Below are 24302 nucleotides of genomic sequence, written 5' to 3' on the forward strand. Positions count from 1 at the left end.
TTGCTATATTAACGGATCGGTCACTAAGGCCTGAGGTTCATTCATTCAGCAAGCTGAAGATGGCACGCACTGAGTGGCTCAAAAGGAGCTATCATCAGCTTGGTCAGTGCCACATTAATACCCCAACCCAAGGAATTTTAAGTAGAGATTTTAAAAAATTGTTAATGCCCCCCATCCTTTTAACCAATGACACAGTTCTCTTACAGCTCAAAAATACAATGCATAATTTCCTCCCTACAACCCTGAACACATTTAGCATTTTCTACTATTTTGTTGTACCCTGAGTATAGTAGATAAAGAATTAATGAGTCAGTTGTATACAACTGACTGAGGCAAGGTATTCTGCAAAACCCTAGCCCAGAGGTTCTCAAACTGTAGTCCGCGGACCACCAGTGGTGCACTAGCTCCATTCAGGGGGTCTGCAGATAGTTCCCTCTAAGGCAGTGGTTTTCAAACTTTTTTTCTAGTGTCTCAGTTGAAGAAAATTGGTGATGTCCGTGACCCAACAGAGCTGGGGGTGAGGGGTTTGGGAGGGCCTCAGAGCTAGGGCAGAGGTTGGGGTGCAGGGGTGAGGACTACAGGGTGGAGCCAGGAATGAGGGGTTCAGGGTGTGGGAGGGGACTCTGTGCTGGGGCAGGGGGTTGGGAGAGAGTCTGGGCTGAGGGTGCAGGCTCTGGGGTGGGTCCAGGAATGAGGGGTTCAGGGTGTGAAAGGGGGGCTCTGGGCTGGGGCAGGAGGATGGAGTGTGGGAGGGGGTCAGGGCTCTGGGCTGGGGCTGCAGGCTCTGGGGTGAGGCTGGGAATGAGGGGTTTGGTGTGCAGGAAGGGGCTCTGAGTTTGGGGGGCTCAGGGCTGGGGTGGGAGATTGGGTTGGGGCATGGGCTTACCTCAGGCAGCTCCCAGTCAGCAGTGCAGCAGGGGTGCTAAGGCAGGCTTCCTGCCTGTCCTGGCCCCATGAACTGCGCTGCACCCCGGAAGCAGCCAGCAACAGGACCGGCTCCTAGGCAGAGGCGCACAAGCGACTCTACGCAGTGCTCGGCCACAGGCACTGCCCCCACAGCTCCCATTGGCTGGCAACCAGCCAATGGGAGTGCGGAACCAGTGCTCAGGGCAGGGGCAGTGCGTGGAGCCCCGTAGCCCCCCCACTTAGGAGCCAGACCTGCAGCTGGCCGATCCTGGGGCACAGCGCGGTGTCACAAAAGGTAGGGACTAGGCTGCCTTAACTGGACAGCACCGCCGACAGGACTTTTAATGGCCTGGTTGGTGATGCTGACCAGAGCCACTGAGACCCAGTGCCTTACGTTCCATGACCCAGTACTGTGTCACAACCCGCAGTTTGAAAATTACTGCTCTAAGGTGCGTGCTTGGGCGGCTGCACATGAGAGAATGAAGGGCCACCCACCTAATTGGGGAGCCACACAGGGAGAAGAAGGGGTGGGAAGAATTTAGGATGTGCAGGACTGCGGTGGCCAGAGAAAGAGGCGACTTTCCCCAGTTCCAGGCCTGTAGCTACCGGGGAGAGATGGCCCTCCTTCCCAGCCCCAGCTCAGGAGCTGCCTGGGTGGGGATGAGAGGGAGACACCCCCCTCCTTCCCAGCCCCAGTTCGGGGACTGTCGCGGCAGGGGAGAGAGGGCACATCCATCGCATTAGAAAGGTAAGACTACTGATATTAAAAATATGAAGTGTGTGCTTTTATTTGTAGAACAAAAAACATGATTTTTTTAAAATATAATGCTTTTATCCCTAGCACTTTACAAGAGTTAGCTAAGGGTACAAACATTTGGAAAGGTCATTAAGTGGCCTGCTGAGACTTCAGCAATTTTTAAGTGGTCTGTGAAAGTAAAAGTTTGATAACCACTCCCCAGCCTACACACCTTACTACACACCTTAGACAGTATATTTACTAGGGGAAGGCAGCTGCACAGCATTGCCTCATTCACTGCACACTTTCCAAGATGCCCTTGAGAAGGGCATTAGAAAACGGTAAGGATGTTCTGCTGTGTTACCGGAGACACAATACATCAGGTAATTAAAGAGGGTGTCAGAAGGCAGGGTAATGAGGCACAGTTAGGGTTGCAGGTGGAATTTTCAAATGGTACTTCCTGATTTTTTAGTGCTTAATTATGCAACCTGCGCATTCCCTTAGCATACTTTCTGCGTAGTAGTCTGCAAAGAGAAAGTCAGATTATGGGGTGATGTTTTCATCCACTGTGGTCCTCCCACATAAACGCTGCAGGGTTTACAATCCCCTCCACTGCGTTATTGGGTCAGTGCCTCTCCCTAGCATTCGAGAGGGATGCAAACAGGTCAGGCTAAAGACGAGTTTGGGAAGCTGTGAGTTACAGTCAGCGGAATAACGCGAGGAGCAGAACAAGCCCCTGCTCCTCTGTGCCATGAAGGCGATGAAGAGCGATCATTTATAAATGAACCCCCCTCCCCATACACACACACCCGCCCACAGCTCTCACCCGGGGGGGCGCTCTGCCAAAGCCCCTTTTCCCAGCTGGCAGAGCTGTTCAGCCCGCAGCAAGGGAGCGTGGGCGGGTGTGTGGGCAGCTGCCAGCGCGGAGCTGTGTGCGCTCCCATGCCCAGGCGGGAGGGAGAGAGCCGCGGCCGCTGGAGGGGCGGAGAGAGCGGGCGCGAAGGCGGCGCTGCTGCTGGGAGGGGGTTTGACATCAGTTCCCCTGTAGGAGTTTCAGTAAATGCCACAAGCCGAAGGCGCGGAGCCCTGGGCGGCGGCTGAGGCTGCAGCTGCCCCCGGGGGAGCCGACCCGCCTGCCAGAGGTGAGCCCGGCCCCCGCCTCCCCCATCGCGGACACCGCGCGGAGCAGAGCCTGGGCGGCCCGGGCGCAGGCAGCCCACCTCCCTGCCGTGCATGCGGCTCTGGATCTCCTTCCCCTGGGTGCCGGGCTGAGGCGGGCGGGGGCCCCCCGACATCCCAGGCGAGCGACCAGTCCCCGCAGCCCCCGCGGGGGGTCCCCTTGCTCCCGCTCCGGCCGGAGGCGGGGCGGGCCCCCTGGCCGGCCGGGCGGGCAGCATGAGCGGCGGCCGGGCGGCGGTGAAGATGGAGGCCCCGTTCTACCCCGAGGAGGGGCTGGAGCTGCTGCCCGACTTCGTGCCCGGCTTCGGCAACGGGCTCGGGGCAGGGGCGGAGACGGCGGGGCACAAGCTGCTGCTCGGGGCCGGTAAGAAGCGGGAGATGGCGGCGGCCGCCTCCCCCTCGGCGCTGCCGGGGTCGTACACCCTGCGGCCGCCCGGCGGCACCCGGAGCGGCGCGGCGCTTAGGCTCATCCCCGCCGCGGCGCCCCCGGGCTCGGCAGCGGGGGGAGGAGCCGGCGGCAGGGGCGGCCCGGAGGCGGCTCTGTTGGCGGCCGGGTCCCCTGCGGAGCTGCCGCTGCTGAAGCTGCCGCCCGCCGCGGACCTGGAGCAGCTGCTGATCCAAGGCAGCCCGGGCCTGGGCCCCGCCAGCCCCTGCCCCGCCGCCGGCCCCCCGCCCCCCGCGGCCGGGCCCTTCCTCTACCGCCAGCAGGTGACGCAGGAGCAGGAGGGATTCGCCGACGGCTTCGTCAAGGCCCTGGCCGACCTGCACAAGCAGAACCAGCTGCTCGGGGCGCCGCTCTCCCCGGGGCCCTGCCGGCCCGCCGCCGACCCGCCCGCCGTCTACACCACCCTCGGCAGCTTCCACCCGGCCGGGCCGCTCAGCCCCGCGGGCGGCACCTACTCCGCCGCCCCGCCGGGCCTGCCCTTCTCCTCCCCCGCCCCGCCGGGGCTGGGCAGCGGCCGGCTCCCCGCTCCCGGCGCCGCCAGGGCCCTGGAGGAGCCGCAGACTGTGCCCGAGGCGCCCCCGCCGGGCGAGGCCGGCAGCAGCGCCCCGACGCCGCCCTCGCTGTCGCCGCTGGACGCGGAGAGCCAGGAGCGGCTGAAGGCCGAGCGGAAGCGGCTGCGGAACCGCATCGCGGCCTCCAAGTGCCGGCGGCGGAAGCTGGAGCGGATCGCGCGGCTGGAGGAGAAGGTGAAGGCGCTGAAGGGGCAGAACGCCGAGCTGGCCGCCACCGCCAGCCTCCTGCGGGCCCAGGTCACCCAGCTGCAGGGCCGCGTCCGCAGCCACCTCTCCAGCGGCTGCCACATCAGCGCCGCGGGCCCGCCCGCCCCGCCGCCCCCGGAGGAGCCCGCCGCGCCGGAGACCAGCGCCTGCTGAAGCCGCGGGCCGGAGTGGGACAGAGACTGAGCAGCCTGCCCGGGAGAAGGGGGCGACCCCCAGCCCCGCGCCTCAGACTGGACCCGGGACGGGAGCGGCCCCGAAAACACGTGCGAGTCTCGCTTCCTCGTCGTCCCCCCACCCCCGGCGCTTTGCACGGCGGCTCGCAGACTGGGCTCGCCTGCCGGGGAGGAGCCAAAGGCCCCCGGCCCCAACGCGCTGCCGCAGCGGAGAAGGAAAGATCTTCGACTTTCCAGAGTCGTCTTAAAATATTCCGGAGTCGGTTTGGGGATTTGATGGGGGGGGGAAGCACTAGAGCGTTGCAGGAAAAACATAGGGGTTCAAAGGTTCGAGATTTATTGACCAATAGATAATTTTAAGTACCTAGATTGAAGGTCCCTCTTTATTTATTGATGCCTGGGAAGGAAGCAAAGTACAGAAGTCGGGTATTAAACATCTTGTAAGGTATATTTTATGTTGCACTGAGTACAGAACGGTTTTATATTGGGTATTTAACGTTTAAAGCTGACTTCAAGAGAAATTCCTACACTTCAAAGGGAAGGGTGTTTGGGGGTTGTTTTTTTCAAAGTTCAAGTGAAGAACTTGTAAAGATTTCAGAACTAAAATAACCCGTTTACAGAGAGTCAACTTTATTTTCCTGCAAAAGGCATAATTCCTAATACACCTTAATATAGTGTGTAGTGATGGTTCAATATGTTTGTTCAGAGCTTGAAAAAAGCTAAAATTACCCATTTCTTTTTTTAAAGTGTGTGTGTATAGAAAACAAAATGTGGTGATGGTATTTCTTGGTATTGAGAAGAATTTTTTTAAAAAGATTGTTTTGCTGCAGAGTAGCTTTTAATTTGCAGCTGGCAGTTAAGAGATGCAAGTAAAGCACTTGAATGGGTCTGGTTTTAAAATCTAGCCTTAGCTGAGAGAGATTCTGCTAGGTAACTTAGGTTAGAATGAACGATATTTAATTACAGATTCAACTGTAAGAAAGTACTCTTACAGACCATAAGCTCCATATTATTTCTTGTGCTAATGCAAACTTGGAGCATTGATATATATATATATATATATATTTATTTATTTATTGAAACTTGAAACTTTTTTGATGTCACCTAAACCTTATTTTTATAGCAAACGCATCTGGAAGAAATTAATTTGGCAGAAGAGTGTCATTTATGCCATTTCTTTCACTGTGCACATTCCAGTTCTGCTTGCTCTTTATGGGGTATAGTAGCAATTCAGTGCTACCCAGAAAAGGGCTCAGATTGTTTTTTAGCTCTAACAGTTACTTTATGGTAACTCCATTGTATTATGTTTGAATAAATCATAGAAACACAATGGAGAACTAGATTTATTTTTTCAGAAGAAATATGTAAATAATATTTTCTTGTTCTATTTTATCCTAAACACATTTTTCTAGTTGTCTAGGGAGGGGAAGAGTCAAAAGTCAGAATGTGAGATGAGTTTCTGGGTGGAAGAGTCCAGTGTGATTTATTTATTTTTGCCTAGATTTTACTAATAAGGGATAGAAAGGGAATGGTTTTCTCTGCTTAGACTTGCTTTTTGGGATTCTCTGGATAAATAGCAAAAACCATGTTATGGGCAGTTTTGCTTTTTTACTACCCTTTGATATGCATGTTTTGAGCACTTCTGCAAATCAAGGTTTATTCAGTCTTGTGGTTTCGTACAATTAAATTTTCATTTTCAGCATGAACTCTGAAGGTTCATTCAACAAGAAACCCTGTAAGGCCCTGATCCTGGATCTGCCCATACTTAGAACCACTGAAGTCAGTGGGGCTCAGCATGAGCAGACCCAGTTGCAGGATGGGGCCCCACCATAGTCTTTGGAAAATATCTTAACTAATATAGTTTGTTTTATAAGCATGATCAATTAAACCAATTCCATAACCATTTTATCTCATCCATGTCCTCTTCTGAAAGCTACTTCAGCTATGCTTTGAAATGCACGAAGGGGAATTGATATGCATACAATGTTTTTTGCTTGTAAAGAGAGTCTTGTGAGAGGGTTGACTTAAAATAGCATAGCTGTAAATGTAAACTGTGCGTGAGGCTTCCCCTTGTCAGGCCTGGGACACACACTTAGCACAGATGACTTCAATGAGTAGTGGAGATGCAAACCACGTTAATCATTTAAAAACTGAGTAAAGTTGTAGCATAGCCAGAGCCAGAATGAGTGATTTCAGTGATAGTCTAAAACTCCCTTCTTCTGTCCTAAGAATTGTGTATTAGAAATACTAGCGAACAAACGCAATGCCGCTTAATTTTTACGAAGTAACTACAACGTAAAGATCTTTTGCTAAGCGTTCAGTCAGTTTCACCACACTAATAGAATTCAACCAGTAGTAATGTGCCATGTCTGGCAAATGTGTTAAAAATGAACCAGTGCTTAGTACATGAAAAACTGCATGTCTTTGCAAAGGTGATGGTGCAGAAGTAGAGAATCAATTAATTTTTTACACTTAAACACAAGCTTTACATAATGAGGGAAGGAGGGAACTCTACTTGGTAAGCAAACTTGCACTGAGTGCTCTGCACTGGCAGTGTTTCTACTTCATTAATGGAAAATAAGTATTTTGATGATACGGCACAGTGGTCAACTTGTGTAGTTTCAAATGAAAGTGGGGGAGGTGGGTGAAGACCTTCTAGCAGTACCTGAGGAAAAGGTTGAAAAACACCTGACACTTGCTGCAATCTAGTCCATTTTGTAGGTGCTCTTTGCTCCTCAGAAGTATTTAAAGATATAGCTTTAAAGGCACTGCATATAATTTCCGATAGGTTTAGTTCACCAATATCTAGAGAAGGGGATGAGCTCCACGAAGAGAAATCACCACAACCTTGCTTCCAAAATGGTGGCAGAATTATGATATGGGGCCAATGAGGAGCCCCTCCAGCATAGCACTAGTAGGGCTACGAAACATCACTTGGTTTCTTTCTCCAGTGATACCTCCGCAATTTGTGGAGCTACATGGCATGTTATTCTCACCAAAGTCTTATCCGACCTCATCTTGAATGCCTGCAGTGTTGGTTTTATGACTACCTCCTTAAGTCTGTTCTTCTACCACTCTTTTTAGCTTGTAATATTAAGCCTAAGCTTTCTTTACTTCAGTCCATTGTTGCTTGTCGGACCATCTTTTAAAATGTTGTAATACCCTGTTTATTTCCCCAGGTGTTCTTTTTAGATTATATATAGCTCCCTCAGTCTTTCATGTCGTCTGATCCTTGTATCATTTTTGTTGCTTTTTGTATTTCTCCTAGTTTTTCTTCATTGTTCCTAAATTTTCAGAACCAATAAAGTGCACAGTGCACCAAGTACAGTCTCATTAGGCCATTTTAGACCCTGATATCTGTTAAAATTTTCAAAACCACTTAAGTGACTTGGGTGCTCACATCCTGGTTTCAGAAGTGACAGGCACTTAAAAGCCTAATTCTCATTAAAAGTCGGCTGACTTTAAATGAGACTTCAGGACTATGAAAATTTTACCTATCCTCCTAGACTTAATCTGATCTCTTCACACACATTCCTGATACTGACTGTTCAAGCAAAAGATTCTCATATCTGCAATTTATCATCACTACCAGTCAGTCTTGCATTATTTTCTAGACAGTTCCAATCTCTCTTGGTCACTCTGCTTGTGTGTTACTATTTTGTGTTTCTCATCAGTAAATTTGATTGCAGTTTAGTTGACACCTTCCTTAAGATCTAGAGTATAAAAATATTACTCTGCACTAAAAAGCATTGGTCCATGGTATATAATTGGTACTTATGTTTGGCATGTCTTTGTGTCTAGGTGCTACAGAAAGGTGGTGGTGGGTGAGTACTTGTGGCTAGGAATTCCTGTTCACTCCTACTTTCCTCGGGCAGGGGGTGGGAGCTATTGGCAACTGATTACTGCCCACGCTGACTTGGAGTATGGAAAACATATTCTACTGCTTGTAATTTGTGGTTCCATTCCTAGAAGAGCTGTTTAATTCACTTCTCATTCAGAATGTGTAGTAACATCGTCCAGTTTCATCAGCTGGCCTGACCCATCAGCGTGGTTGTTACAGATTCCCGTAATGGGTTTTTCCCCTCCACTTCTGGGTATAAACTGCGTCAAGCTCAGATGTGGAATCCAAACTCCATTGATATTCTAATAAATGTGTTTTGTTCTAGTTCTGTTTCCCCTCTTCTTTAGTTAAAGGAAAAGAGTGAAAAGACTAACTGAATTGTGATGTTGGTAAATAAGTAGATGGCATTCTTCTCTCTTAGTTCAGTACTGAGCTAATGTCACAGTGCATTGCTGGGATTAGCTGTTCTGTTGGAGGTCCTATCTGCCAGAAGAGGCATAAAGACAATGTCCTGAGTAGCACTTAAAATTTAGGTGGCATAGATCTGATGCTCATAGTTTGGCCAACCAAACCTCTGGTGTAGACGTAACTAGGCTAATGGAAGAATACTTCTGTCAGCCTAGCTTCTGTCACTCAGGGAGGTAGCGTTCTGACCTCGAGCATCAAGAAAAACCCCTTTCAGTGCTCTAGGCTCCATCTACACTATGGAGTTATGCCAGTATATGTTCAGGGCCGTTGCTATGCTGCACTGTAGTCCTTTTTGCATAGATATGGCACTAAAGATCCCATGGCACTTTCCCAAGAGTATGGGGTGTCCTGTCAAAACACAGGTGTTGAATTACAACTTGAGCAATTACATTCTGCATACCTAAAATTCCTGCTCCATTTTCAGTGATGCAGGCTATTCTGTCATATACCAACACCGACTAGAGAAGAGCAGTGCTGCAGCAGCTGTCATTTCACCTCAGCGGTGGCTGCATTTCAGTGTTTGGGTGGAGAAGTCTCTAAATATCACTTATACCTTCAATTACATCTGTCTCATCGTAAAATGTTGTTTGAATAAGTCCCAATATTAAACCCTGAATTATCCCACAGGATGTGATTGTTAGCATAGCAATCTTGATATGAACTGCTGCTTCTCTTATTTGGCAACCAATTTCTAATCCATGGTATGGAATTTTTAACTAATGGTATTTATTCAGTTATCCTATAAGATTATTCTGGGCATTGATAGTCAAATATACACTAAATCTCCTTTATGTCCTAATCATTAGTCCCACTGCAGATGGTAGTTGGATTGCCATGATGTAACTAAACTTTATATACTGATTCCTGTCTGAATGTATTCCTTGTATAGATGCCTGCCTAATAAGCCAACAGTTTCTTAGGGTTTTTCCTTCATATTCTTAAAGTTATTTTCAGAGTTCCTGAAACTTCCTCTGCTGTTTCTTCAGTGCATTTTGTCAGGGCCTCCAGACTTACTTTTTTCACCATCAATTTATATATATAAAAATAATGATCACCAAAATATTATATAATTATTTTTGGTGATACTTTTTTCATCATCTTTGTTTACACCTCCAACTACTGTCTCTAGCAATTTCACTGTTTCTTTCACAGGGTTTTCTGATTTCCTTCCGCTTATCTCTTTTTCATTGAAGCTAAGTATACATTTGACAAATACTCGATTTGTGCAGCAACATTGCCATTTTCTAAGTATTTTTATTTGGTTAAATAGTAATGTGAGCAAGAACAAAATCATCTGCCTGTTAATCTGATCACCAAGGAGGAGAGTATGTATGTCATCAACGTTGAGCACAGTGGCTTGATAGGCTATTCAGATATACAGAATCTGGCAGGCAGCCTCCCTTTTAAAAACATGTAGGAAGATGAGCAAGGGAAAGTGAAGTCTTGATTGGGCAGTGTGTGTGTGAAGAGAATCCTGCAAATGCTGACTGCAAAGCCCCTGTCTCTTGCTGCAATTCAACCTTGGGTGCAGTAAGTCCTAACTCTGTGGTACTTAATTACATGACAGTTACTCCTGTGATTCACTGAAGAAACTTCTCGAGTTGAATTACATCTTCTCAAAAAGAAAAGGAGGACTTGTGGCACATTAGAGACTAACCAATTTATTTGAGCATAAGCTTTCGTGAGCTACAGCTCACTTCATCGGATGCATACTGTGGAAAGTACAGAAGATGTTTTTATACACACAAACCATGAAAAAATGGGTGTTTGCCACTACAAAAGGTTTCCTCTCTCCCCACCCCACTCTCCTGCTGGTAATAGCTTATCTAAAGTGAGCACTCTCCTTACAATGTGTATGATAATCAAGTTGGGCCATTTCCAGCACAAATCCAGGTTTTTACTCTGAAATCGTCTCAAAACTAGAGTATTTAGCAAACTTGGTTCCAGTTGCCTCTTTGAAGGTTGTCAACGAAATCAGAGTTTATGGAGAGTCTCAATGCTCTGGGTGAGAAATTTTGCAGTTAATATGGAAACCATATTCTATTGTGGAGGACAAAGTGTGTTAAACTGCTAAGCAATCTTGTGCCACTCAATTGTTTTCTATCATTGTTTTCTATCCCTGTTGTGAAGTGACTTGCAACCTGTTCATGCTGTTAGACTTATCAGACATAAAGAAGAGAGAGATGTTGGCTCAGAGCAGGAACATAATTTACTTTTGCACTGTGGGATCTTCGATGGCAAGTGCTGCTAATACAGGTTTCAGAAAACAGGAGGAAAAAAGAGTGCAAAAGATCATGTGTAGTGTGTACTAATGGGACAAACATCCAAATAGCTTTAACTGAAATTTTACAGTTTGAACTGTCTTCCAAAACAACTTTGCATTGGCCTTGTTTAGCCACTTGTCCCTGTTTGACATTATGGCTACTGGCTAGACGCTCTTTCTAAACTTCTTCTGAAGTTCATTGCATGCAGAAAACAGGCCTAAGATGGAACTCCACTTATGTTGAAACAACTCATACAAACAGGGTGTACACATCCAGGAATTAAAATCCACATCCCCAGTGGCTTTACAGTGGAATATTGTTAATGAGAATTGGTGCATTGGAACCCTGGAAGCAACCCAAGCTGGCATCTGTTTTTTGGTACTAGCTATGTCCTTTGAAAATGGACCTATGCTTAAGTCAGTGATTCTCAACTGGTGTACACAGAGGTCTTCCAGGGTGTACATAACTCATCTAGATCAGTCTCTCAACCTGGGGGTTGTGAGACAGATTTAGAATGGTCACAAGTGCAGGGCTTGCATTAGGGGGTGACAAGCAAGGTCAATGCCCGTGCCCCAGGGGGCCCTGCAAAGCTAAAATATATGCTTAACCCCCGGGCAGCGAGGCTTAGGCTTCAGACAAGGCTTGCAAGTGAAAAACAGGCTCAAGTATCACACTATGATGTAAATACAATATTTATATTCCAATCAATTTTATTATATGGTAAAAATGAGTCAGCAATTTTTCAGTAACAGTGTGCTGTGACACTTCTGTAGTTTTATGTCTGATTTTGTAAGCAAGTAGTTTTTAAGTGAGGTGAAACTTGAGGGGGACACGACAAATCAGACTCTTGAAAGGGGTACAGTAATCTGGAACCACTACACTAAGTTTTTGACAATGGCATAAATACTGTGAATGCAGAAATTTTGTCTCCTTGTGGTTCCAGCCGTAACTAATTCTAAAGTCAGGCCGTTTCTTGTGCCAGATATGTGCATTTAAGTATTTTCCTTTCAGCTCAGATATGATTTATCAATGCTAGAGTAGCCAACAAATCTGATTAAAGCATGCAAATATCTATGAATTCAAAGCAAGGAATAAATACTTCTCTTTATCTAATCTACTCATCCAGGTATACAAAATTAAAGGAACTGCAGTTTCCTCAACTGTAATGAATGTGACGGTGAAGTATGCAATAGCACCGTACTTTCCATATTCCAGCAATCAAATAGTAGGGTGGAAGCCCTGCATAATTATACTAAATCTTGCGACTGCAAGGCCCCTTTTAGAAGTTCTGCCAAACAGCATGTCTACCAAGAGGCAGTTCAGAACTGATGATGCAGAGAATATGGTTATTTTATAATACCATTTATCACTGATACATTTTAAGCATTACAGGTCATGGCTGTATGTACTGCAAACTGAATGGATGGTCACCATAAATAATAACTGCTCTGAATTAGCATTGTGGAAAGAGGAGGTTCCCTACTGGGGAACACAGTACTCCTGTCTGACCTGTGAAAGCCAGAGAGATTGAACCTTAAGATTGTGACTTTTAGGTACAAAGTCGATTTCATGGCTGTTACTGAGCTCTGTAGAGTTAGTCTAAGGAGCCTGGCTTTACAGGTAAAAGGATATGAAAGTCCTGGTTTAAAAAAAACCTCCATTTTTCTGTAACAGAGAATACATAGAACATATGATGGTGGGTATGTAGTAAATACTTACTGGCACTTACTTGGGATAGCTTACTTAATTCACTCGAGTAATAGCTCAGAATCATGCCGATCACATAGGGCACTCTGTGCAAAAAGAACTGAAACAGAGGAGACTCAGAAATGAGGTTCTGGATTCTTACTGTGCCACTTTTCCTATTTAATATCCATCACAAGAGGAAGACTCTCTAAAATGGTGGGTAGGTAATGACTATGGTAGGGTTGTTTAACACTACCATAGTCATTACCTACCCACCATTCTCGAGCCAATGTCATGAAGTCTTATGACCCCAAGCAGACAGGACCTCTGCCTTACATACACTCTGCAAGATTGCAGCTGTACAGTGCCCTCAAACACTCCTGGGGCATTAGATTGTTACTGACCCAGATCATTTTGTGCTAGTTCCTGAATCATTATTACTGCTTCTACAGGAGTACTTCTGGGCTCCCAAAACTTGACCTGCACCAGTTTCTGAGATGGCAACAGAAACTTACATGCTTGTGGTAAGCAATATGGTGCCATGTATCCTAGCAGGCTGGGAAAATATAATGCAACAATTTTTTTAATTGCTTTGGGGACGGAAGTCTGTAAAACAGTAGCCTTGAAATCTTTTTGACCAGTTTTGTAGTCTATCCATGGATAAATTTGACAATCAAATTTAGTAAAAGTTTTCTATACTGAATACAAACTTTATAAAAATATTTAGTCAAAACTAGCTTGTGTTGCTCATTTAAATGTTTCCCAGACTTGTTCTCTAGAAAGTCTGTGCCTCCCAGCCTTGTGACTGGTAACTTCACAATCTTTCTCTCTATAGCCATGGTCACCATCACCCACATGTGATCGAGTAAGGTTCCTGAGTTCTGAAAATGAACCAGACAATGCAGAGTTCTGATCTGTAGTTAAGTGAAATCTGCAGTAAGGACAAACTCCAAAAGGCAGCTACTTTCCTGATTTTTTTTTTTTTTTTTTTTTTTTTTAAAAAAGGCAAATCTCGAGTTCAGTGGTTCTTAACCAGAGGTCCGGGTCCCCTAGGGGGCCTCAAGCAGGTTTCAGGGGGGGTCTCCAAGCAGAGCCAGCATTAGACTTGCTGGGGCCCAGGGCAGAAAGCCACAGCCCCACTGCATGGGGCTGAAGCCTGGGTCCCTGAGCTCTGCCACTCAGGGCTGAAGCTGAAGCTTGAGCAATGTAGCTTCGTGGGGGGGGGGCCCTGAGCAGTTGCCCTGCTCGCTACCCCCTAACGCCGGCCCTGGCTTTTAGAGGCAGAAAACCAGTGACTGTGGCACAGGTGGGAGTTTTTATAGCATGTTGTGGGGCCTCAGAAAGAAAAAGGTTGAGAACCCCCCGCTCTAGTTAAGGATTTGGCTCTAGAAGGAAACAAGTTTTTGCTGGTCCCTTGGGTGTTCCCTTATATCTAAAAGATTAGAGGTATTTGGCTTATTAATACCGCCCATTGAAAAATCAGCTCTGGCGAACAGTGCTACTTAGTTGCAAATACTGTGTATTATGAAGACACGTTTAGGGTAGTTCTGGCATACGAACAACCAGTTTCAATGTACTAAGTACTGTATTTACGCTGGAATAGCTTTACCACTGTCACATTTTTTTAACTCCATTGGTGGGGGGAAAAATAATTTTTTTTTTTAAAGGTGCAATATTGGGTTAGTGAAGTTATTGGCTTTCATGTGCTGTTTAAAAGTGAGCTAGTTTGCATGGTGTGACATGAGAGATGAAATTTAAGGGCACTATTCAGCCGAAATTCTGTGCCTCCCACCACACCCTGTATTCTGAATGCACAGTTGACTCAACTGAGAAACAGGCCCACCAGCTTTGAGGCCAAAAAGGGAGGGGAGAAATAATTCCCTACCAAGCAGTTGTAGGGCCGTGTGGGGATGAAGAGCTTATGTGATTGAGCATCTTGCTTAATTATAGTTGCATTGCTACTCTCTATGTTGGGTCTGAGCATTTCCACTGCTCCAGCTTTCTGAATGACGGCAACTGTGAGCTTGCAGTAACTCCCCATACAGGTTCATCGGGGCGTGACAAGGTTTGTTGGAGTGAGAACTCTCCCACCTCTGTAGGTTTTTTGGTCTGTGATGTGGAGCAGGGGGAGGAAGAAACCAGCTGCTTCTCCTAGACAAGCTCTGTTTTTTGAGGTGTCCGTCCAAGGTTTGTCGTCGTGCTCTCTCTAAAATTTCTTCTTGGGCTGATAAAGCTTCCTGTGTTAGAATATGGTGTCCTGCTGTCATCCCAAGAGTAATTACTACTGCTGCTGAGTTGGGTGGAGTGTGTGTGTCTCTACAGAAGGGAACAGGTTTGGGCAGGCACATACCAACATCACTGATGTATAATGTCAGTTTCTTGGTGGGGAGGGCAGGTACTTTGGGTTGTGTGTGTGGCTGCCTAAGCCTAGTAGAATGGCCCAGCTGCTACAGAAGTGATGGGAGGCTGGATAGAGTCCTGAAAGTTCTCATCTATAGTGGTCGTCATTCTTAGTTCTCATTAAGTTTATTACATTTCTTTATAGTGTGGGAATCTATTCTTAGCCTCAAACTTTTCAACTTGGAGCTCTGTTAACCACCACTTGAATTCTATTCTGAATTCTCCATTCCCAAGAGCAGTATCACTTTAACTACAAACAGAGGGGATCAAAGGACTCTCTCAGAAGGGAGAAGTAACAACTGTCATTCCCCCCCCCCCGCATACACCCCCATATAGCCACCAGCAGCCCAACCACCTTAACATTGCTCAAAAGCAGAACTATACAAAAATCAGTCATTTAGAAACTAGAATCCCACATTATATTCCTCCAGGGGTTTCAGACAGGTAACTAGAATGACCAGGCATTCAAGACCTAACGTAAAGAAGAGTAGCTAGTAAACCTAAGCAACTCATCCCAGATTCCACTTTGCTGCTGCAACAATGGTGGTAGATTTTTAATTGTGTTTTTGTCTCTCCCTACTTGCCTCATTAAATTAACAGGTTGAGAAGAGGCAACCCTTCCTGAACCTCCCTGGCAGGAGGGATTTTGAAATTTGAGCAGGTACTTTTTTTGGAGTCGGTTGAATGAGAAATTTGGGATTTATTCCTACAAACAGAGCCTGTTCACATTGTAAAAACTAATTTGCTTGGATTCAGTATTACTTCAGGGTTTCTGTTTCTAGTGGAGTTTTAGAATTCTGTGTGTGTAAATTTCTGTTCTGGCTCATGTATCTTATTCAGACAGAGCTAACTGATTAATTCTGTTGCATACTGACTCCAAATTCTCTATTTTTTGTCAGAAAAGCCTTTCCAAGATAATTTTCAACAGATTGGCTTTCAAACATGGTAACATTCTATACTTAAACTGGAGACTACAGGGCTTAATAAAAATGCAGCTGTGGATTATGTGTACTGGATTTTTTTTTTACATTGCTATTACAGACTGTAATATTAGAATCAAAATAATTAGTCGAAGTGGAAAATATTCGTTTATAACTTGCACTTGATTAAATGTAAAACAGTTTATCTTAATTTAGTAGTGTGTAGGAGATACTGTATCCTTTTTAATCAACTTGAGTGGAAAATCCATGTTTACAAGTGTACTCCTGGTTCCTGCCAATTGATGGTAGCCAATTTAAAAACAAAACTGGAGGTTAAAACATACTGCAATCCGCTACCTTGGCATAGTGGTCTCACTCCTGCGGCCACTGACGGCACTGAGAGCCTTGTTAGGGACTCAAACAGGAGCAAGATTGGATTCTAAGTCTTTGTTTTACATGCTTAAGACAGAAAGGCGACTTGCCTTGTGCGCTGTTTTGTGCTCCTGTGTGTCATATATAATTTAGAAATACACCAATCAGTTTGTAATACTAGCACCTCTATGGAGATTGCAGTTTGTTTGGGTTTTTTTCCTTGGAGGGTTAGACACTTTGGAATGTATAACATTCATCCCTGTGCTAGAATTGTTTACAGGCAAAGAGATTACTTGTTTGATTTTTGTAATCTGCAATGTGCAATTTTGTACATGCATTTTAAACTAAAAGAAGAGTTTATAAGGAAGATGCGGTCTGTACAGGACTTGGCCATGAGTATTATTTCTTTTATATAAATATCTGAAAAAATAAAATTTCTTTATATTTATCTTTGTGGTGTTGTTTTGAAAATTCAGAAACTTAAACAAGTTAAATTGTTCAATGAACACGTTTGGCATTGCCTACATAGTCTGTATTCCTAACACAAAAGCCTAGCTTGATCTCTTGTAGTAAATAGGTTGCACTCCTGCTTCATACTTGCTAGTTGTTCCTTCTTCCAGTGCTAGCCACTTACTTTGTTCTTCGTCTCTTAGCATTCTAAGTTAGGTATGGTCGGGAAAAGTCACGTGTAAAAACGTTGTGGAATTCTGTCTCTCTCTGAATAACTTTCCACTGACCACTCGATTGACAACTCAAAATGTTAGTCTTCTGAAAAAGCTCCAGCCCTTATTTAACTTGATTGTTCTGTCTCTTAGCACTAGCTTGGAATCTGAACAAGTATAGTGAATCCGTCTCAGACTAGGGCTGACAATAGCTTACTGGAATCCCGCTTACTGTTAAGGTTTGTATTGTCTCAGAGCTAACTAGTAAAAACTTGTTTTGTCACAGACTAGTCTGACTTGAAGATGACCATGGAGCAGATCTGTTGAATAAAGCATGTTTTGTTTTTTTTCTCCATAGTCACTACAATAACTACATTTTAATACTGGGTGGGATGTAATAGTTTAGAAGTGTCCCACTGCACAGCACATTTGCCAACTAGGAGAGCTGAGCACAACCATTTTCCCACCCTCCAAAAATCCGAGATTTCAGAAAAATTCCCATTGTGCATTGAGGTGAAAGAGATTCAGACCACCCCACCCTGGGATTGCTAATAACCTGGGGGTTAGAGCTCTTGCCTAGGATGTGGGGAATCTTTCTTCAAGTCCCTGCTCTGGCTTATTTGAAAGAGGGCCTTGAAGCTAAAGTTTCCCATTCCCAGAAGGGGCCCTACCCACCAGGCTTGACTAATTCAGGGGGATTTTTATCTCTGATTTTGACCAGAAATTCCACCTTGGACCAGAAAACTTCATATGAAAAGTTTATTTCATTTCAGCTAATCTGCATTTTCTGATAAAACAGTTTTTTGAAAAATTCCCAGCCAGCTCTGCCCAGTAGTGACCAGATATGGCACAACTGACTGGCGTCACTCAGCCATTGCTTCAGTTGTTTGGGTACTAGTTGTAAGCACTTAGAGAGAGCCCAGTGCTTGCGCTCTAGAAGAAAGCTGTTCAATTAAGACAGACATAAGTCCCACTTGGAGAACAACTTTCATAACCAACCCCACCCTAGTGCCAGGCTCCCCCCGGAATTAAGATGGTAGGAGAATAATAAAATGTCAAAGCAGATAAGAATGCTGATAACATGCCTTTAAGGCAAAGATAGATGCCTCACATATTGGGTCTTCAGGTCTCTGGAGGATTCCCAACACACATTCACACGTGTGTGTAACTGAACATGGATCTTCAGTAGGTCTGTAGAGAAAGTGTAAATACTCTCCACACACTGATTTCTCGTGTGTATGAACTTTAAGAACTATTCAGTGTCAAAGTTGCAAAGTCAAGCACTCTAAAGTTAGAAAATGCCACAATTAAGGTTTAGTGCAACCTTAATGCAGCCCTCTTGTGCATCTGTATTTTGATAGTCTTTCATTACATGATCAAATATTTTCCCCCCTACAGGACCCTCTGCACTGGGCAACCTTAATTGTGGGATCTCCTAAACTGAGTGCTTGACTTTGCAATCTTCAGTTCATTTAAAAGAGGTGTTGTAAAACAAAATGAAGGAACAGACATTCCATCAGAGAGAATCATGTTGATCCCCTAAGGTGAGTGAGCAGGGTTCAGACCTTTAGATCTACAGCATGCATGTTTACCACCTAAGATTGCTACCAGTTACGCAGTCATCTTCTCTGTGAACCTGCCACGACGGCGGGGAGAAAGAGCTTTAAAACCCACTGGCAAAGTATATTAGTTGACAGCAGAGGAATGTAGACACAGTACTCCCAGCTTCAATTCCAGGCTCTGGAGGGAAGTGGTTAGTCCCCTGCCCCTAGCCTGTTTATTCCCACCCCCCCCCTTCCCTTTCCCTTCTGCTGCCCCTCGCCCTCAGGTAGCTGCAGTCCCCCTCTTTCCCTTCCTCCTCCCAAACATGCACCCCTCCTTGCTTTGCATTCCAGAGTGGCTGCTGCTTCCTTACTGCCTGGACACCAGCAGACAGCCTCCCTGCTCTCAGGTTTGCCCAGCACCATAGCACCCCCTAGGTTTGCCCAGCACCATGGCCAGGAGCAATAATTGCATTGAAAACCCTTCTCAGTCCAGTGATGGAGCATGCTCAGCATCTATGGAGTCTCTAGAGAATTTAGCTTCAGAACAAGTCTGTTGAACATGTGTGGATTGAGGGGTGGGGTGGCTTTTTTTTTTTTTTTTTGGAAGCTTATAACTTAGTCAAATTTGGGCAAGTTTTCACAGGGATGCCAAAAAGCACATCCCTAACACCAGACGTTCCTGCTCTAAAGCATGGGGGCCCAAGAGCTACTCAACTAAGAAGTTATAAGCATTAACGGGAAAAATATTTCCCTAATCTTGTTTCTAAAAACAGCTCTACGATTTTAGCTACAACTTTATCCAGAAATTCAGCCTGAAGGAGGCAACTGCCACGGGAAATTTCTGCCCAAATGGTTAAAGTTTTGCAAAGTTATAAGCAACTGAAAGCAGAGTCTAATTCAAAATGTTGGGCAACCTTACCTATAGGTGTTGCTACCAGTTCCACCTATAATGGGTGAGTGTACCTATAGCTGTATTGTACAGTTATCATTAAAGGTTATTAGAAGGCATTTAGTTGAGAAAGGTAATTATCTTCTGGGCAAACTAAGATTTATCATCTACATATGCCTCTTCAGATCTGTCCCATTCTCTCTGCCAACTCCCATTAACAATAGCCTTATGTTTACTTTTGAGGGTTGACTACCTGTCCCAACAGGTGTCAAATGGGTCTTGTTGCGCTCCTGCAGAATCTCTTCCATGCCCAAGGCTCATGTCAGTAGTCACACAGGTTCCTCATCGGATATCTTGCTGGAAGGGTGACAGCCCACATGTTCTTCTTGGCCTAATCCCTACCAGTTCACATCATGGTGGTTGGTTCATCTCTCATTCCCGTCCTGAACTAGAGATTGGTTCCTAAAGAACAGACATTTCCCCAGCTGCAGCCTCTTTAAAAATGCCTCTCTTCCCCTCCCCATGAGTCAATCACATATTACCAAGCTGAGCCTTCTCCCTTACCTGTGCTCCTGGTTGATTCCCAATTTCTGGGCCACTACTTTGAGAAATACAAATGGGTGCTAGCACCCAGTACTAAAACAGGGTGGACAGCTCTTGTCTGAGAGTAGCATTTCACTAAGTTACAACATCAGGCTAGTCTAGTGCTTAGCTTGCTTAGGTACATTTCATGGAGCTGTTGCTTTCCCTGCAGGTAGGGAAGAGAGGATGGTGAAAAGAATCCCCCCTGACCCCCAGCAGATTGATACTATTCCCACTATGTGAACTGATCTGTCTTCTACTCAGGGAGTGTTGGGTGACAGTCTTCTCGCAGGTTAGCTGGGGAGGAGGTGGCCATTGGGGAATGGTGCTCCAGGTCTGGCAATAGGTCAATTAGCAGGAGATAAACTGAACAGATTAGTTCCCAACTTGAGGATGTTTTATAAAGCCTGTTCTAAAAAGCATGTATCTGTGTTCTGGCTTGGTTTAGTTACCTTCCCGCCAGTATCTATTTGGGAGAGAAAAGACACCTTGAAACTAAACTGCAAGCCATATCTATGTATGTTTGTTTTTTAAAAAAGTTTCTCTGTACCACAAGGTGGTATCCATGCGGAAGCTGTAATGGTGTTCTCCGTGCCACACACACATCAGGTGGGGAAGTACACATAAGCCTCAGCAAGAAATCAGAGCCACCTGAGACAAACTGCTGAAATTCCTATTTTTCCCCTCAAAGTTAGCAAATCTTCAGTTTCAGTCCCAGTGGGACCCTGGCAAAGACCAGACTTTTTTCTGTTAATGGATTGCCACTCTAAATTCAGGGAAGTGTCAGCCCTACGTGTGGGGATTACCCTATATCAAATCTGGCCAGTCCTGATTAGTACCAGACTCCAGTTCACAAGCATCACATTTCAGTGCTTGAGACCCACCCTGCTGAGCATGCCACCCCCTTGTCAAAAACCAGAGGGACTGAACAGAACATTTACAGAAAACAGGACTATCCAGTTATAATAGTTAACAACAGTTCTGGAAGCGATATAAAAGCTTCAGGGCTCAGCCATTCTAATGATCAGAGAGCAGGATGAAACCATGGTAGATTATCCCACAGCTGGCTGCTGTCAGAGACTGCACACTGGGCTACACGGACCACTGGTTTGATCTGCTCTGGCAGTTTTAATCGCCACAGCACAACGTGATTATGAGGGCTACAAAGAGTGAAAAATCTCTTAACGCTAAGCATGGCACTGGACAGCCATACCTTGCTGAGTTTGATCTTTAGAAAAAAGCTGCTCTCAGTTTCTGTAGCACTTGTATCCAAAGTATACAAAATGCTAATTGGTAGAAGATTTTACTTCCTGCATAACTGTATTTTACTCAAGCTTAAGCAAATAGCAGGGTTACAAATAGAACTGAGAGTAAAATGAAATCCTACTTCTTGCAACCCGCAAAGCACTGGCTGTTGCAACAAGCCCCCATTGGACTGGGTGAGGATGGCTGAGAGCACTAGTGTCATTGCACCCCAAAAGCTGGGGTGGGGGGAAGGGGCTAGTTCCACACACCAGCTCTGCCTCCCGCCCCCCCTCCACTCCTCTCCCCCTCCTCCCCCGGGCCTCTAGTAACACCTCGCCCTACACTTAAGCCACACATGTTGATAAAAAGATACAAACCCAATAATGTGTATTTCACTGTAACACAATTTTAAATATTACCTTGCTGTCTCCCTTGGGTTGTTTCTCCCCGCTTCTCTCCCCCCCTCCGTTTATTCTGTTTTTTCTTTCCTTCACTCCCTCCCACTCCCTCCTGCTGCGATCAGCAACTCACCATTCTCCTGACCCTAACATGGCTCCCCCATCTGCTCCCTCCCACTGCAACTGGCATGTCTGCCTTACCTGGTATGGGGGTCCCCTTCTTTACCCTCCAGCTCTATCTCCCGTTGTCCACACCCCGCTGCTCTCCCCTTTGCTGAGTCCAGGCTCCCAAATTGAGGGGGGGGCAGAAGATGGGGGGAATTTCCAGCCTCATAGCAAATTTTGTTTATCCCCTTCTTTTTTAATTGTAATTTAAAAATTACCCTGAACACTCGATACCTGATACAGTAAGTCAGTTACAGATTGAAGGGTCAGGCTCACCAGTAGGTCTCTGCTAGCTAGCACTACTCCAGTAATGCAAAGCAGGTGTAAACCTAGCCTAGCTGTTCAATGCATCCTGGCCCTTCTACCCTGCCCAAGCATGGTATAAAACAGCCAGAGCCTACTGGTGAATGTGGCCATTAAAACTTGGTTTTTAAATCCTTTAAGGCCAATGCTACAGCTGTTCAACTCACAGGAGAGATCACACGGAAATACTTGTTTAGTGTTTGGGTATGAAATTTTTAATAGGTACAAAAACCTAAGGATATTCCCAGAGAGAAAGCTACATTCAGCTGGATCTAAATTGGAGAGTATATATCAGTTGTTTAAGGGGAAAACCACATACTATGAGAGAGCGTTGTAATTGTCCCCAAAACATGCATTACAAATCCAGAAGCTTCAGAGTGAAGGTTAAACTTAAGAAATCCAGATGGATTCAGATATGGAAATTCACAGTTCGGGCACTTAAACTACTTTCACTCTGCCCTGTGGCCGTGCCAAACAATAACCATATTAAGGCATTTTGGTGTTTGTGGTCCTTGAGTAAACTATTTTTAAAAAAAGATAAATGAGAGGTCTTAATTTATCTTCACTGCATTAGTTCAGGGAACAAGATGGAGACTCTAAGTCCAGCCACTGCCTGGCTGAGCTGCTCTCATGAGACCTGGAATCTGCTCAAGCCCTCAGGTTTTGGTGCAGGTTGTCCCTAGTATGTGGCAGCCATTACTTTGAAATCTTTGCCTTGCCCAACACACCCAAGACTATTGCTGAACTGCAGAGGGGAACTCAGGTTTGCTAGTCTGACAGAGCACCCGCTGGGAACAGGGCACAGTCAACTCCAGCAAGTAGCTCTGCAGGAGAGGGACCTAATTCCGCAGATGCTGATGGACAATAAACCTGCTTCTTAAACTGTTCTTATGTCGTGTTTCTGTTCCTTCTCCAAGTGACTCATGACAAGCTTCTCCCGAACACTTAAAGGCGCTGAAAGGATTCAGTGTGTAAACAAGGCAGATGGGACTCACTTTCATGTCCAGAAATGAGAAGGTAAGTGGCAGGACCTGCTCCCACTGTCAAACCCAAAGGTTTTGGGGTGGCAGAAGAAGGTGTGCAGGAAACCTGCCCATGTGTACCCTACCGGTGTGACCTCAAGGAGGAAATAACTGGGGTGGATTTGAACTAGGTCTGTACTGGTTTATGACACGTGTATGAGGTTTGGGTACTGCAAGAATCTTGAAATTGGCTGTTAGCTCACAAATAAGGGCAATGGTGGCATTTGCCTGGACATGTATTGATGACCTTTGTGTTTTAGTTACAGGATGCAGACCAGTGGGGGGTCTGCCCTAAGCAGCACTGAAGGGGTAAATATGCAGTTCTTTTTGGCTGAAACTCTGCACATCTCTTTATCCTCTACTTTTAAAATGCACTGTCATAAATACCCCTTTGCAGCTGAAAACCCTTTCTGATTTTCTTAGTCACTGAACTGCCCCAAAGGAGATGGGTTAGAAAGAGAGATGATTGACTTGTTGTTGTAACGCACTTCACTTAAACACATGCTGGCTCTACTTTATTAAACGATGTAGCTTAATCCCCCACTTGCAGCACTCCACCCACATGCTTTGCCAGCAACCCTGCAAGACTCAGGTCCTGTCTTCACAAACACATCCCTTGTTGATATAGCTGGACCTGCACCTTCGTGGAGGCTGATGTCAAACCGCTGCCTGGGGGCTCTTGCCTAATGTTCACCACTGTGTGCTGGTGCCCGGCCCAGAGTTCTTTTCAGCCCCAGTGCTGGTTTTCCCCAAAGGGGGGATTGTGCACCAACCCTGTTCCTTGTGAAGTCTTTTCGCTGAAAGCTGGGTCAATGTAGCTGGAGCGTAGCTTTTTGGTGACTCTGCTCTTCTCCCCAGGCAAGTGCCATCCCCTGAAAATACACACCGAGAACGGGGACCCATCTCCAGCTAAAAGGAAAAAAATGAGTTTTCGTTGGCTACCAGCAGCATGAAGCCCCAGGAAGTTGGACTGAAACACTGTAGGATTTCTATTCCGCGATGTATCTACATAGAGACTCACTATAAGCAGGTTCCTGTATATCCATATTCAGCAGAAGCAGCTTAGTGCTGTATTTCCTGCTGTTTAGTTGTTGGAATTTTTCAGACAAGGCTGTACTTATTAGAAAAAATAAATATCAAAACTCTGTTAGACAGAAGTACCGCAGAACTTCGCCTGCCCCTTACCTCCCCTCACTCCCACACCTTTGCAAAGACTGCTAGAGGTAAGAACATGAACCAAATATATAGACAGCGAGGTCTGTGGTTTTATTTCCACCCCAGGGTGAGAATGGGATAAGCACAATATTCAAAGTACTAAATTAA

The 24302-nt window shown here is 45.7% G+C and overlaps 1 protein-coding gene and 1 long non-coding RNA gene across 2 annotated transcripts; both read left to right on the top strand.

Annotated features, from left to right (window-relative positions):
- The first annotated feature begins 2616 nt into the window (after nt 1–2616).
- LOC140911866 (uncharacterized) lies at nt 2617–24089 on the top strand. Its single transcript, XR_012159159.1, has 4 exons — nt 2617–2784; nt 18230–18375; nt 22875–22974; nt 23838–24089. It is a non-coding gene; the product is annotated as an uncharacterized LOC140911866 (long non-coding RNA).
- On the top strand, nt 2781–16617 carry LOC140911864 (transcription factor JunD). The gene has a single exon (XM_073345881.2). It carries the CDS (start codon nt 3038–3040, stop codon nt 4196–4198), a length of 1161 nt encoding a protein of 386 aa, XP_073201982.1. The 5' UTR covers nt 2781–3037; the 3' UTR covers nt 4199–16617.
- Nucleotides 24090–24302: the final 213 nt, after the last annotated feature.

This window comes from Lepidochelys kempii, chromosome 5, assembly GCF_965140285.1.
Source record: "Lepidochelys kempii isolate rLepKem1 chromosome 5, rLepKem1.hap1, whole genome shotgun sequence".
NCBI lineage: Eukaryota > Metazoa > Chordata > Testudines > Cheloniidae > Lepidochelys > Lepidochelys kempii.

What these genes read in the sequence shown, in the direction of transcription:
- LOC140911864 (XM_073345881.2), top strand. Translation starts at nt 3,038, where the DNA reads ATGAGCGGCGGCCGGGCGGCGGTGAAGATGGAGGCCCCGTTCTACCCC.